Genomic DNA, 13,152 nt, shown 5'->3' on the forward strand with positions numbered 1-13,152 from the left:
CTTTTTGTTTTTTTCCCCCAAAGTAAATAGTGGACCATTTGTTTTTACAAGCCACATATCTCCGAACATTCTGACCATCTTGCATTTTTCAGACGGACAAGTCAGAAGAAAATTAACTTTTTAGACCTGTTTCTGTCTCAGCAACAAGCTCTCGCGAGATCTGGCAACACGGCTAGACTAAAGTCATTCGCGAAGGCCACAAATAAGTTATTCGCTATGCTAAATATAAATTGTAGCTGAGTAAATAGCTGATTTTAGCAAAAGAAATATAAATTAATTATGCAATTACACAATATTACACAACTGTTCATCTATTCGCGTACACGTAGAAAATCTTTGAAACAGCTATTACAAACAGCTTCTTCTTCTTCTTCTTTTTACATATATAAATATGTATTATTAGCTACAGTCTGTTAATACATCCATGCTTTTATGTCTTTTTGGCAAAAACTTCCACGCGGAACGGTGGTCCCTGTGACTCATTAGAGCTTTAAAACATCCTCATGAGCGGATGTCTCTGCAAAAAACCCAAATCGCTCTTATCCCATATTTTGTAGATCTAGAAGGGCACCACCGCCAAACTTCCGGTGTCATCTTTAGCTAACGATTGGCCAACGTAAACATAACGTAATTTACGTAAGCAAACATGGCGGATGAGCTGCAGTAGAGTTTTGTTGCCATGTGAAATTTGTCTGGTAATGTACTTAATATGTTTTCAGTAACACATGACTACACTATTAACTGCCGTTAATACTGCCCACCAGCCTGTGGGAATTGCAACGCAGGGAACGTTGATCTATTCAGTCCACCTCAAACGTGAACGTTGGCTAGTTCTGACTTGAAAACCACGTTGTGCTACTGTTAACATTAACGTTATAAGTTTAGACTCAACGATTGCAGTGTAACGTTTGTACGAGTTATTAACTGTGCCCAGTAGTCACCTAATAACCTACTGATATAACGTAAATACCACTTATAGTCTAACGTAATATTTTATCGGCTATAGTCTTTATTCTGCGATGATAGTATTGCATTGAGACACTGCAGTTGGGCTTTATTCATCCCATATTGAATGCTACTGCAAATCTTTGTTTGCATAGCTATATGTGAAGTTATCCCCTGTTCTTGTTTCACCTGTTCAGAAATGGCACAGGTTCAAAACCCACGTGGTAAGGTGGGCAAAATGCCTGTGAAGAAGAAGAAGAACAACAACCCACAGTCCTCCAAGAAGGCCAAAATAAACTACTGTCTTTTGTGTCGCAGGAATCATTTGAAAATTGTAAGTGGCTCTAACTTGACCAAGACATTTAAATGAGTAGCAGTGCTGGCTAGTATGTATTTTTATTTTTTTCCCCCCCACAACCTGCAGCCGTTCTAAATGATCTATACTTTTGACATTATGTCTCTTAACTACAGGAAGCACACGAGCATGTGCATGGTATGCTGCATCACAGAGAGCTGGAGACAGTGCTGGGCAAGTGAGTGATGTTTGTCAGATATGCAAATGTTTAACTGTTCTCTTTTAAACAATCTTTTTTCACAATATATGCAAAATACACCAGTAAACATACATAATGAGCTTGATCAGACATTTTGGTTGGAGACATAGTATGATCTGAGAGACAAAAGATAGCACCTTATCCACAGCATGTCAAGGTTGCGTTCTTCAGGAGTATTCCCCTCAGCTGGGTATTGAATCTCCAAATGTTGTTGTGCCACCTCACATGTGTTCATAGCACAGAGAGTACCTATTTTATTAAGACTTAAGAGTTAAGAGAATTGTTTAGTATTGTACTAAAACTCAGGTGATGTGTGAAAAAAATCAAATGATAACCTAGCGAGTATTTTCCTGCCTTACTGAGATAACATAATTATAACATGCATTGACCCAGACATCTACATATATCTGACAAAATGTTGTTGTGTTCTTCCATTAACAGGGATTCATTTCATGAATGTCAGGCGTGTAAAGCATCCTCCATGGGCTTAAATGAGTATGCTCAGCACATTTCCACTGCGCAACACAAAGCCAAGTTGAAGAGTTTGATTGCTAAAAATATAAAGCCCATCTCTCTGTGTAAGACTCTGAGCAAAGAGACCATGGCCCGGATCTTGGAGAGAAACAAGACACTAAAAAAAGAGGAGTAATAATTTCACCTGTTTATCTGTTTGCATTTTTATACTCTCCATGTTTTAATATGTTTGAATAACTCTGGATTTGTTTTATCTTACAGGAAGAAAGTAAAGGGCAAGAAAAAAAAGAAACAGAAGCAAGTAGCTGGTCAGCGTGCAAACATGCAACAGGGAGCAAGCAAAAAAAATGAAGTGATGTCCAAACAAGTGAAGATGAGGAGACTGCAACAGGAAACCTACCAGCAAGGAGGAAACAATGCTGTTGTTCAAAACAAAGAGAATAAAGTGTCCAGTCTGCAAAGGCCTCTTCACCAAAGAGAACCAACTCTGCAGAATCAAAGCGGAAGATTGCCTTGTTTGTCAGGAGAGGCTGCAGGTCAAACTCGTCATTACCCTCAGGTTCGAGATCAGTTCACCCAATCAGCTCAGCAGCTAAGGTATGATGAAAACTTTTCGGTCAAAATTGAGAGCTCCCAAACAGGCAGACTTGTTAGGAGACCAGACAACGCTCAAGGAGGTGCCGCTAACAAGCCAGGAAGAACAACATGGCCTACCATCAGCCAGAATAGCTATTACAACCAGCAATACGATGGAGACTTCACCAGTGATCACCTTCCTCATAATGGAGCCATCATCTTCGTTCATGACCAGAATGAGAGTACGGGATCTACTCAGCCAGAACAAGAATGTTCAGCTCAACCCGCTTCAGCAAACGGATCCGCCAACGCAGCTCCCATACGGGATGTCGACGTCAGTGCAATGCTACGGCAAATCAGGAGAGCGCTGGGAGTGAGGGAGCCGTGCCGAGCTGACCGTGAAGCCCGGAAGCAGAACAGTGATGTAGGTGTCCGGGTGGCTGATCGCAGCACCACGCAACAAGCTGGAGCTGAGAGAGAGCAGCAGACAGGTGGCTCCTTTAGGAACAATGTCAAGAAGGCTGCACTTCACATCACCTCTGCTACAGCTACACCTGTGCAATCCTCACAGGTCAACAGCACTGCTCCCTCCAATATTGCTCCTCCTAAGCCAAAGCAGACAACATTCAAAATGACACAAGGAACAACTCAGAATTGTGAGAAGAGCTCAGTGTTTGCAAGTAACTCAAATGGACCATCAAACAGCAGGGAGAGAGAATCTCAAGGGACCCTCGACAGCCAGTGCTCGACCACATCCTGTGAGCCCAACCTGAACATCACCCGAAAGGTTCGAATTGCCCACGACTTAGCCAAAGTTCAGGGGGGAAAAGAGGCTAAGCTTAAACCAACCCTGAATAAAATTTTCAGCTTATCAGGGGCCAAGAGTAAGTCGAACTGGAGGACGATATATGAGGAGACAAAAAGGAAAAAGCAGGAAAGGGGCAAAGGCACCCCCAGGTAAACCTCTCCTTGTCTTTTGAACTGTATCTGTTTTAGCCTTTGTTTGCCCTAAATAAGTTACAGTGTTTTATTTGTATTAATTCTGTGTGTGACAGGTTTGGAATTAAGTTGGCGAACCCTCTGTCTGACCAAGAAAGCTCAACACAAGCAAAGGACAATGACATAAGTCTGTCAGAAGGCTTCCACTGGGAGTCGTTCACAAACAGTCCTTCAGGTGCGCACTGGACCAAACTAGCTCCTCCGCCCCAGGACACAGCAAATAATGACTCTCGCCCAGAAACACAGTCAGATTCTGAGCTGCAGGAGCCTTCGGAGCAGCCTGGTGCAGCACTGGAAGGCTGCAGCAGTCAGACAGTCGAAGCTCTCTCTGTGAAGGTGGAGCCAAACTTGGAGGATGAGAATGGAGATTTGAGAACCAACAGTAGTGCAAGCAAGAGGAAACACAACAGGGTGAGAATTATACAGTGTTGTTAAGTGTCGGGCACAGCTGAAACATCCCGTTGATACGTGTTTTTAGTTGGAATTGGAAATTAAATTGTTGCGTGTTCTTACAGAACGATGGCATTTCTGATAAGGAGCCAAGTGGAAAAAAGAAAAAAACAAAGTCAAACAAAGGTGATTCTGATATTTTGAGTGCTTTATTTTTGATTTCCATAATGTGTAATTATAACATGCAGTGAGAAGAGTTTCAATTGAAAATATACTGTATGTACATCATATGTAGGTAAAACGCTATTGGGAAATGGCATAATTGAATGAGAGAATTGACACACCGCAAATGTATTCGGATGACGTTTTGATCCCATTTAGGTCATCGGATTACAATTTAAAAAAAAGTAATCCAATAAATCTCAGTGTGTATTTTTTTTCCTTGTTTTTCTACCGAAAAGACCAGAGTCAAATGGACCAGCTCCTGGCTGTGTCTCTGAGGGAGGATGAGCTGAGCCACTCGTTGCAGGATCTGGACAAGTCTCTGGTCCAGGCTCGCAATGCCCTGCAAGCTGCCTACACAGAAGTCCAAAGACTCCTGCTATTGAGACAGCAGGTACAACCACTAATGGACACAGCATTTTTTTTTACCTTTTTACTCAGTATTTTCATGGGTTTACGTTAAATTGTTCTTCCTGCTGTTATAGTTTACTGCTGAGGTCAACAGTCTGAGAGCCCAGCGCATTGAAATCCTGCAAGGGATGCAAGGTACAGTAAATTTACCCTTTGCTTTAAATGGCTTCATACGCAACAAGTAGTTTACTTTTTTCTTTCGTAATCTCTTTCAGGAGGGTACACAGGTGCATCTAATGTAGCAGAGAAAGCCCCCACCTCATCAGCAGGAGCTAATGCTAGCGTGCAGCCAAGCCTCTCTCCCCTTCCTTCCTTTAGTGCTTTCCCGACCTCCTACAGCCAGCAACAATCTCCCACAAACCAAGCATCTTCCATTAGCCCCCTTGCCCTGCCAACCATGCCAGTAAAGCAAGAAATATTCCAACTATCCCCAGCTGGACAGGCTAGTCAATTTTCCAAAACATTGTCCTGTAACTCTGATACACTTCAAGTACCTGCAAGCCAACCTGTGCCCATGTTTCCCTCTGATTTGCTCCCTTCACTGCTGCATCAGTCACCACACTTAGCTGATCATACAACTGCTGTTACCCCTCTCAAACCACTCAAAACAGAGTGCTCTACATCAATAAATGATTTACCTGAATCATCTGCCGGGCAACAGACAGTGAGGATGTCAGTTGACCCTGATTCTGAGGAAGAGATGGGAGGAAATCTCTGCATAGAACAAGTTAAAGAAAAAGAGCCAGCAGCAGAGAAACCAGTGTCTATGTTTGACCCCAAAAGAGGTCAAAATGCATCTGCTGCAGCACCAGACGACGATGGAGGGAACGAGAGCGACGACTCTGTCAAAATGGTGGAGCCCTCCGGCCTGGTGGTCATCGACATTGATGAATCGGACAATGAGGATGCACCAAATGTTCCGGTCCACCAAGAGCCTCCTCAGAAGTCAGTCAGTGTGGAGTTCAGTTCTTTAAGCACACAGACGTTTCAGCAAAATTACGTTGAGAGGTGAGATAACGTTTAGGTTTAGAACCTTGAACATTACAAGCATTGCTTTTCTTGTGAAATGTGACCGACTTTTCACTCTTGAACACTCAGAAAAGTTCAGCCCACATTTGTGCCAGTTGACGTAGTCGAGGATGAGGAGCCGTCCGTGGGATCTTTTTTCAATCACACAGGCCCCGTCCACGGCCTCCATGTTCACGAGGGTCGGTTGTACACATGTTCAGGGGACAACACAGCACGGGCCTACAGTCTGATGGTATGTTGATCACGGTCCAAAATGTATACCCACTTTGGTCCAACTTTGTCCCTATTGACAACTGTATCCTTCCTCAGACAATAAGCAGATGTAATGAAACCTGACTGTTTAATGTTCTGCTTTTTTACAATCCGTTAAAAAATAACTAATCATTTCTACACCAAAAAAAAGAATCTTTACTCACTTCTGTTGATAACATTTATCTTGAATTTTATTATATGTACAATTTTATCTTTTTTTTTTTTTACATAAATAAACAATAAAAAAATAAATAATAATAAGCAGTATATTTTGTCTCTGTATTTGTCTGTGTATCCAGACCAGGGAGTGCCAAGCAGTATTTGAGGGTCACACAAACAAAGTCAACTGTCTGCTGGTGTCGTCGCACCCAAACATGCCGTCACGCCTCTACACCGGATCCAGTGACCAGACTATTCGCTGTTACAGCATAAAGGTACAAAAAGTCTGGGCAAGCCATATTGTGATTTGCATGTGGCGTTGCAACCCTTCTAAGACAGGGCATCCTTTCAGTTGTTGATGTTAACACATCCATTTTTTTGTCTCACTGCTGTGTTCCCAGTAGTTTTAAGTTAATGGTTGAATTGCTAATGGGGTTTTTAACCATCATGCTTTAAATTACATACCCACTTCTGTAAGCTTAGTACTGCTTCCTATCTTCTGTTTTTGAATTTTTAGATGTTGTTTTAATTTCTTTTCCTCTAGACCACAAAGTGTCTGGAGCAGATCTCTCTATCAGACAGAGTGTTGTGTTTGCACATTGCCTGGAACAGCCTGTATGCTGGACTCGCCAATGGATCAGTGGCTAGCTATGAGTTAAAGGTGAGCAAAATAATTTTAACACATAGGAAGTAACATGTGATTTCAGTACCATGAGCAGAATATCAAAAAACACTCATATGCTGTAACTTGAGTAAACCAACCATCTTAACCTGGGTTTATTTTAGTCAGATTCTGTGAGATTATGTTTCTTACCTGTGTTGACCTGTAACCAGAGTATTTGAATGACCAGTGTCATTTTGCAGTGTTGTAGGTCTTGCTTTAATCTGTTCGTCTGCCAGAGCAATGTTCCGACAGCGGCTTAAAAACAGTAGAACCACTATCTCCGTGTTGTCTTTATCCTCGTTCTGATCTCTGTCGTTAGACTCTGAAAAACCTAGATGTGCTTGAGTGCCACGGCCCGCGAGGTGTGAGCTGTCTGGGTACAGCACAGGAGGGCGCCCGCCGAGTGCTGCTGGTTGGCTCCTACGACAGCACCATCAGCGTACGAGACGCCAAGAGTGGCCTGCTGCTGCGCACGCTGGAGGGTCACACCAAAACTGTACTCTGTATGAAGGTGAGGAGATAAACCCACGTCTGGAATTGTTAGACTTTAAAATGATTTGTGTCCAGATAAGGAGACTAAATGATTGGAAATTCAGATGCTTCTCAAACATCTCCAAAGTGACTAAACATAAAATTTGCATATACCCAAAGCTGAAAATACTTTGTTCCTTTTCAATGCTGCTATAGATTGCTGGCATTTGGTTTTAAAATAGTTGATTCTTCTATTTCTTGTAGCTAGATGAAATGTAGATCATCAAATTGTTTATTACTTGTATGTCAGGTGTACTAAATAACACTTCCTTGGTTGTTTTCAGGTGGTGAATGACCTGGTCTTTAGCGGCTCCAGTGACACATCTGTTCATGCCCACAACATCCACGTAAGTGTTAAAGGTTATGTATCGGTATTAAATTATTGATGGACAGGACCTTGCAGTTTGTTTGGGTGCCTTTATAACATTACAGATCTATCAATCTGAAAGTAAAGCAAAAATGTAGTTACTGAGGTGATAAAAAGTTGAAATTATTCAGAGTCATAATCTTAAAATATTTAAATGTTAAAGGGATAGTTAGAATTTTTTAAAGTAGAATTGTATGAGCTACTTATCCATAGCCAGTGTATTACCTACAGTAGATGGCGGTCGGCACGTCCACAGTTTTAAGAAGGGGCCGGGAGTCCCGGCACAAAAGCTAAGTGATGTACTGCTGTGGACCGGGGAAGCAGCTAAATGTATTTGAGCCACCTAACAAAAGGTCCACCTAAAAAAAACCCAAAAAAGGCACGTTATTATCATTATGTTCTAGGCTTTCGTCAAAACCTCCATTGACATTGAACCGAACACAACCCCACTTAAAATCCCATCCCTTTAAGAAAGTGTCTGTCTATGTTTGTGTTTTGGTTTGTTTCTATTTCAACTTCATGCTTTGAAACTGCACTGTCACCGTTATTTTTGTTGTCCTTTATTTGCAGACGGGTGAGTTGGTTCGTATCTACAAGGGTCACGATCATGCTGTCACATCAATAGTGATCTTAGGGAAAGTGATGGTGACAGCCTGTCTGGATAAACTGGTCCGAGTTTATGAGCTACAGGTACAGTATTCATGACTCAATTTTAAGGTTATGTGAGGATACCGCCATTTTACACTGATTTTTGAACGAGTGGTTTGTGTATTTTAAAAATTAGGAAATAAGAAAGACAAGGCATTCAATTTTCTTTATTTAAGCCAATAATTGCATGTGAATCTCTTTCATTCAGTTCATTCTGCTTCACCATCCATTGCAAAATACTCAAAACAAGCTTTTTTTCTTTACTAATTACAATAAGACTTCTCATAGTTTCAATTTGCAGTGTTGGAAGTGAGGTACAATCAGGCCACCACCATGGAAAAAAAAAAGACTTCTGGAAAATTGCAGCTATCTAGTGTATGCTTTTAAATTAAAACTTGTATCTGTCTTCTTGTGCATCATCTGTATATTATTCATTAGAATTTTGTATATGTTTCTTTTCAGTCCCATGACCGCCTGCAGGTGTACGGGGGTCACAGTGACATGGTGATGTGCATGGCCGTACATAAGAGTGTGGTACGTAGACTGAAGCTGGCCCAGCCATAATTTTGAATCTAAGCTTGCATGACAGAGGTTCATTTTGGAAAAGCTGGTTGGTTGGATATTGTTGAACTATGTGTCTACCATTGTTTGTCCCACCCAGATCTATACAGGCTGTTATGATGGCAGTGTTCAAGCTGTGAAGCTCAACTTAATGAAGAACTACCGCTGCTGGGTAACGACTCAACGTCATTATACAGAAAATGAATCTAAAAGTAAAATCTAGATATTTTTAGTCAGATGATGTATATTAAATATATTATGTATATCAATGTAATCACTGCCTTCACTCTGATCCCCTTACAAGAAAAATATTTTACATTATTCTTTAAGATATTTAATGAGTGTCTTCAAAATTATTGCCGATGCTGATTTTGAATTTTATGAAATGTCATGAAGTCTCAATTCCACAACCCTGCGGAGCTGTCTGCTCCACTGAACTCAAATGACCGGTACTCTGCTCGCTCCACTTTGAGGATGAGACTCGACGGCTGGGTTCCCATGGAAACCACGCTCACACAGGTCCCACGAGATATGACTGCTACAGTAGTTTGGAAAATAGCAATATAGAGGGGCACAACAATTTATAAATTAACTGTTTATCAGACCACAAATGAGACAATAATTAGCTAGCTAGCGCACCCCGCGGTCCCTCTGCCTCACTCCCCGCCGCTAGGAGACTTCTGCCGGGAAGAGAGCGGGCGGCAGCTACGGAGATGGACCTTCCATTAGCGTCCATAGTGACTCAAATTCAGCCTGCGCAAACCCCAGCGCCAGGGGTCACAACGGGCTGGTCCAGCGGCAACGCTGAAGAAGGTTTGCTGATCTGGCGAGGAGTCAGGGTGGTCCAGGATCAGCAAACTTTGAGTACACCCTAAACCCCTAACACTTTCCTGTGCTGCTGAAAAACATCCTCTACAAAATGATTACATGGTTTGTTATTTTTTCTGAATTGACTTGCAACTTGGGTCTTTTTTAACCTTTGCCCTCTCTTCAGTGGCAGAATTGCGCTCTGATCTTCGGCATGGCGGAGCATCTTGTACAGCACCTTGTCAGAGATCACAGCAACCCCAATCTGCAAGCGGTCAAATGTCGCTGGAGAGGCTGCAGCACATTTTTTGGCACACAGCAGTCTGTTAAGCAGGTAATGAACTGATGCCATCTGATTTTCAACAAAGTGAAGATTACCAAGCAGCTCATTAGCTATGCAATGTGAAAGAGTTTGTTATCCTAGAGTGCCTTCACACCATACAAATGAATACATTTGGGCAGGTTAAATATTTTTTTATATATAATATTAATAAGAACAACTTCTACTTTTAATCTCAGGTGTTTTGTTGAATCATTTTAATATAATATGTGCTGCTCTCAGCAGAAAACAGGATGAGAACAGATGCTTAGTCTTGTTTGTGTTTTTCCTGCAGAAATTGCCTGAACACATGCAGAGACATGTGGAGAATGACAGCACAATACAGCCTTGACAGCAGGGGTGGTGAAGTGATGCACCAGATAAAGTTGGAGTTGCGTTCATTACAATACATCGGCTGGTTTCTTTTTTTTTTTCCAAAGTTCTTTTCAGGGTTTTATTTTCTGTTAGGAGATCATTCATTTATTTTCTAGCTGTTGAGGTGCTGATTACATGTCGTTGGTCTCGTGTATATTGTATAATCTCTGTGATGGTGAGACGAGACAGGCTACTTGTTATTGATCCCTGAAGCCGTTGTGAAAGGATTGAGACTTTCAATCTCACACACTCTATCAGTCCTGCTGTTAAAATAATTATTTTAATTATTTTAATATATATATATTTTTGCTGTTTTTTGTTGTCAAAGTGAATGCATGCCATGGCTGTATACACCATCAAATATACAGTAACCCTCTTCAGATATGTCATTAGTATATGTGAAGCTGATTATTCAGAACATTTCTACAACGATGCTGAACTGGCATCAACAGCTCAGAGTAGCTTTTGTGTTAACTGCCTTCAGAATCGATCTTGTTTAAATTTGTTTTGGCTATTGACTCTGAAGTGGAGGTAACAGGTTTTAATAATGTTTAAATCTGTCAAAGAAGAGCAAAGCAGAAATGTCAGTGTCTAAACCTAAACAAAATTAACTTGGTTGTACATCAAATCTTAACACCCAGTTTGCTCATCCTGCTGCACTCAATAGTTATTTCATATATTTAAGATTTAGCATTACGCTCCTGTCACTGTCGTCAAAATCGATGCAGCAGATGCAGAGATATTCTCTTTATTCCATCCATTGGTCTTCCTCGTAAAAACCTGGTACCTACAATACCCATAATGCAACTCGACCACCGCAGATTTAGGTGTGTTGTGCTAGTAGCGGCTAATGTAGCCTCGAGGCGCTAGCCTCATGCAGAGATGAGGAGCTGCTACAGAGGTCTGGTAAGCTCACCTCTTTCTAGTCTCGCATTGCGAGACCTATCTCCACAGCGCTGTGTCAGAGCTGGAGTAGGGTCTGGCTATACGCTCATATATGGAGGAAATATTTATTCATAATTCAAATTGAAAGTCCAAAGAGAAATTGAAAATCCAAAGGGAAAACAAAGCGAGATCAAAATTTGGCTTTGGCTTTTGAATTTCAATTTAACATTGGATTTTAATTTTCATTTAATATTTGGCTTTTGAATTTCAATTTAACATTGGATTTTAATTTTCATTTAATATTTGGCTTTTGAATTTCCATTTAACATTGCCTTTTCATTTGGACTTGACACATGTCAATGTAAATGAGGAGGTGTGGCCCAAAGGCTGGTGGGAGGGTCTGAAACGAAAGGGGTGCAGAGGCACCTTATGAGCAGCAGGGGGAGCTTACTGCTGAGGAGCACACTGTAAAGCATCTGTCTGCAGATTCACCACTAGGCTGGGTCTTGTTTCACATGATAGAAAATGATGATGTAAGCTAAACACAAACGACATTTCATGCAACAACCGTGAAGTTTTCATGTAGTTACTATAATTGGGGCCGTGTTAGTGAGGACTAGATTAGGACTGGATTTAAAGCTGATTCTGGTTCCCAACTTCGCCCCAGGTGTGTCTGTTTAAAACACGACTCAGACAACTTCTCTCTTTTGATGTTATATTTAATTAAGCAACAGTAGAAACATGGGTGTGGGTAGCTCTGCTTACGTGTGTTTGTGTGTGGTCAGATATCGAGGACACACACAATCTCAACCGGATAGTCATCGTCCGAACTGCGACCTCTCCTTTTTCTTTCTCTCACTTTTTTTCTCCGGGTGGTGCGCGCGGAATCAGCTTTAAATCCAGTCCTAATCTAGTCCTCACTAACGGGCCCAATTATAGTAACTACATGAAAACTTCACGGTTGTTGCATTAAATGTCGTTTGTGTTTAGCTTACATCATCATTTTCTATCATGTGAAACAAGACCCAGCCTAGTGGTGAATCTGCAGACAGATGCTTTACAGTGTGCTCCTCAGTAGTAAGCTCCCCCTGCTGCTCATAAGGTGCCTCTGCACCCCTTTCGTTTCAGACCCTCCCACCAGTCTTTGGGCCACGCCTCCTCATTTACATTGACATGTGTCAAGTCCAAATGAAAAGGCAATGTTAAATGGAAATTCAAAAGCCAAATATTAAATGAAAATTAAAATCCAATGTTAAATTGAAATTCAAAAGCCAAATATTAAATGAAAATTAAAATCCAATGTTAAATTGAAATTCAAAAGCCAAATGAAAATTAAAATCCAATGTTAAATTGAAATTCAAAAGCCAAATATTAAATGAAAATTAAAAGTCAATGATAAATTGAAATTCAAAAGCCAAATATTAAATTCAAAAGTCAAAGCCAAATGGAAAATTTTAAAAATAATATTTTTAATTTGATCTCGCTTTGTTTTCCCTTTGGACTTTCAATTTCTCTTTGGACTTTCAGTATGAAATATGAATAAATATTTCCTCCATACTCATCTATTCTGGGATAGGGGGAAAAATGCTCTGGCTTGTTTGTATTGTTTTAAACAAATCACAACCTTCCTGTGCGGCACTAAGCCCCGGGTGCAGTGACGGTGTCCTTGCAAAATAGATAGCAGAGATCGGGAAAGGGAAGGACGTCAGGCTTTATCCCAGCACTGTACATCCGGTGAGCCAGACTAACCTCTTTAACTCCACACCCTCTCCATCCCCAGCTAAAACCGACTCAAGTGACATCACTTTCATGCAGCTCTCCGGAGACATAAAAGTTTTATGCAACTTGTCTTTACATAAACAGGAGTACACCCCAAGACCTGTAAACAGACTGATGTACATTGGTGGAGTTGCCTTTCAAAGATGATGTACAAGTGTCCAAAATTTCCATAACCTCAGACATTAAGGATCATTCTTGGTAATTT

At 41.1% G+C, this 13,152-nt stretch overlaps 1 protein-coding gene across 2 annotated transcripts; it reads left to right on the forward strand.

Moving 5' to 3' along the window:
• Positions 1-527: 527 nt before the first annotated feature.
• On the forward strand, positions 528-10,315 carry znf106b (zinc finger protein 106b). Of its 2 annotated transcripts, none has more exons than XM_028604909.1 (20): positions 528-695; positions 1,143-1,279; positions 1,417-1,478; positions 1,941-2,144; positions 2,235-3,506; positions 3,605-3,959; positions 4,064-4,124; positions 4,400-4,554; positions 4,646-4,706; positions 4,787-5,579; positions 5,670-5,832; positions 6,152-6,286; positions 6,556-6,672; positions 6,995-7,186; positions 7,491-7,553; positions 8,144-8,263; positions 8,684-8,755; positions 8,883-8,954; positions 9,777-9,923; positions 10,204-10,315. In XM_028604909.1, exons 2-20 carry the CDS (start codon positions 1,145-1,147, stop codon positions 10,258-10,260), a joined length of 4,236 nt encoding a protein of 1,411 aa, XP_028460710.1. In that variant the 5' UTR covers positions 528-695; positions 1,143-1,144; the 3' UTR covers positions 10,261-10,315. The 2 variants fall into 2 exon arrangements, with proteins under 2 accessions (XP_028460710.1, XP_028460712.1); XM_028604911.1 differs by lacking the exon at positions 528-695 and adding an exon at positions 743-962.
• Positions 10,316-13,152: the final 2,837 nt, after the last annotated feature.

This window comes from Perca flavescens, chromosome 18, assembly GCF_004354835.1.
Source record: "Perca flavescens isolate YP-PL-M2 chromosome 18, PFLA_1.0, whole genome shotgun sequence".
In the NCBI taxonomy this organism is placed as follows: domain Eukaryota; kingdom Metazoa; phylum Chordata; class Actinopteri; order Perciformes; family Percidae; genus Perca; species Perca flavescens.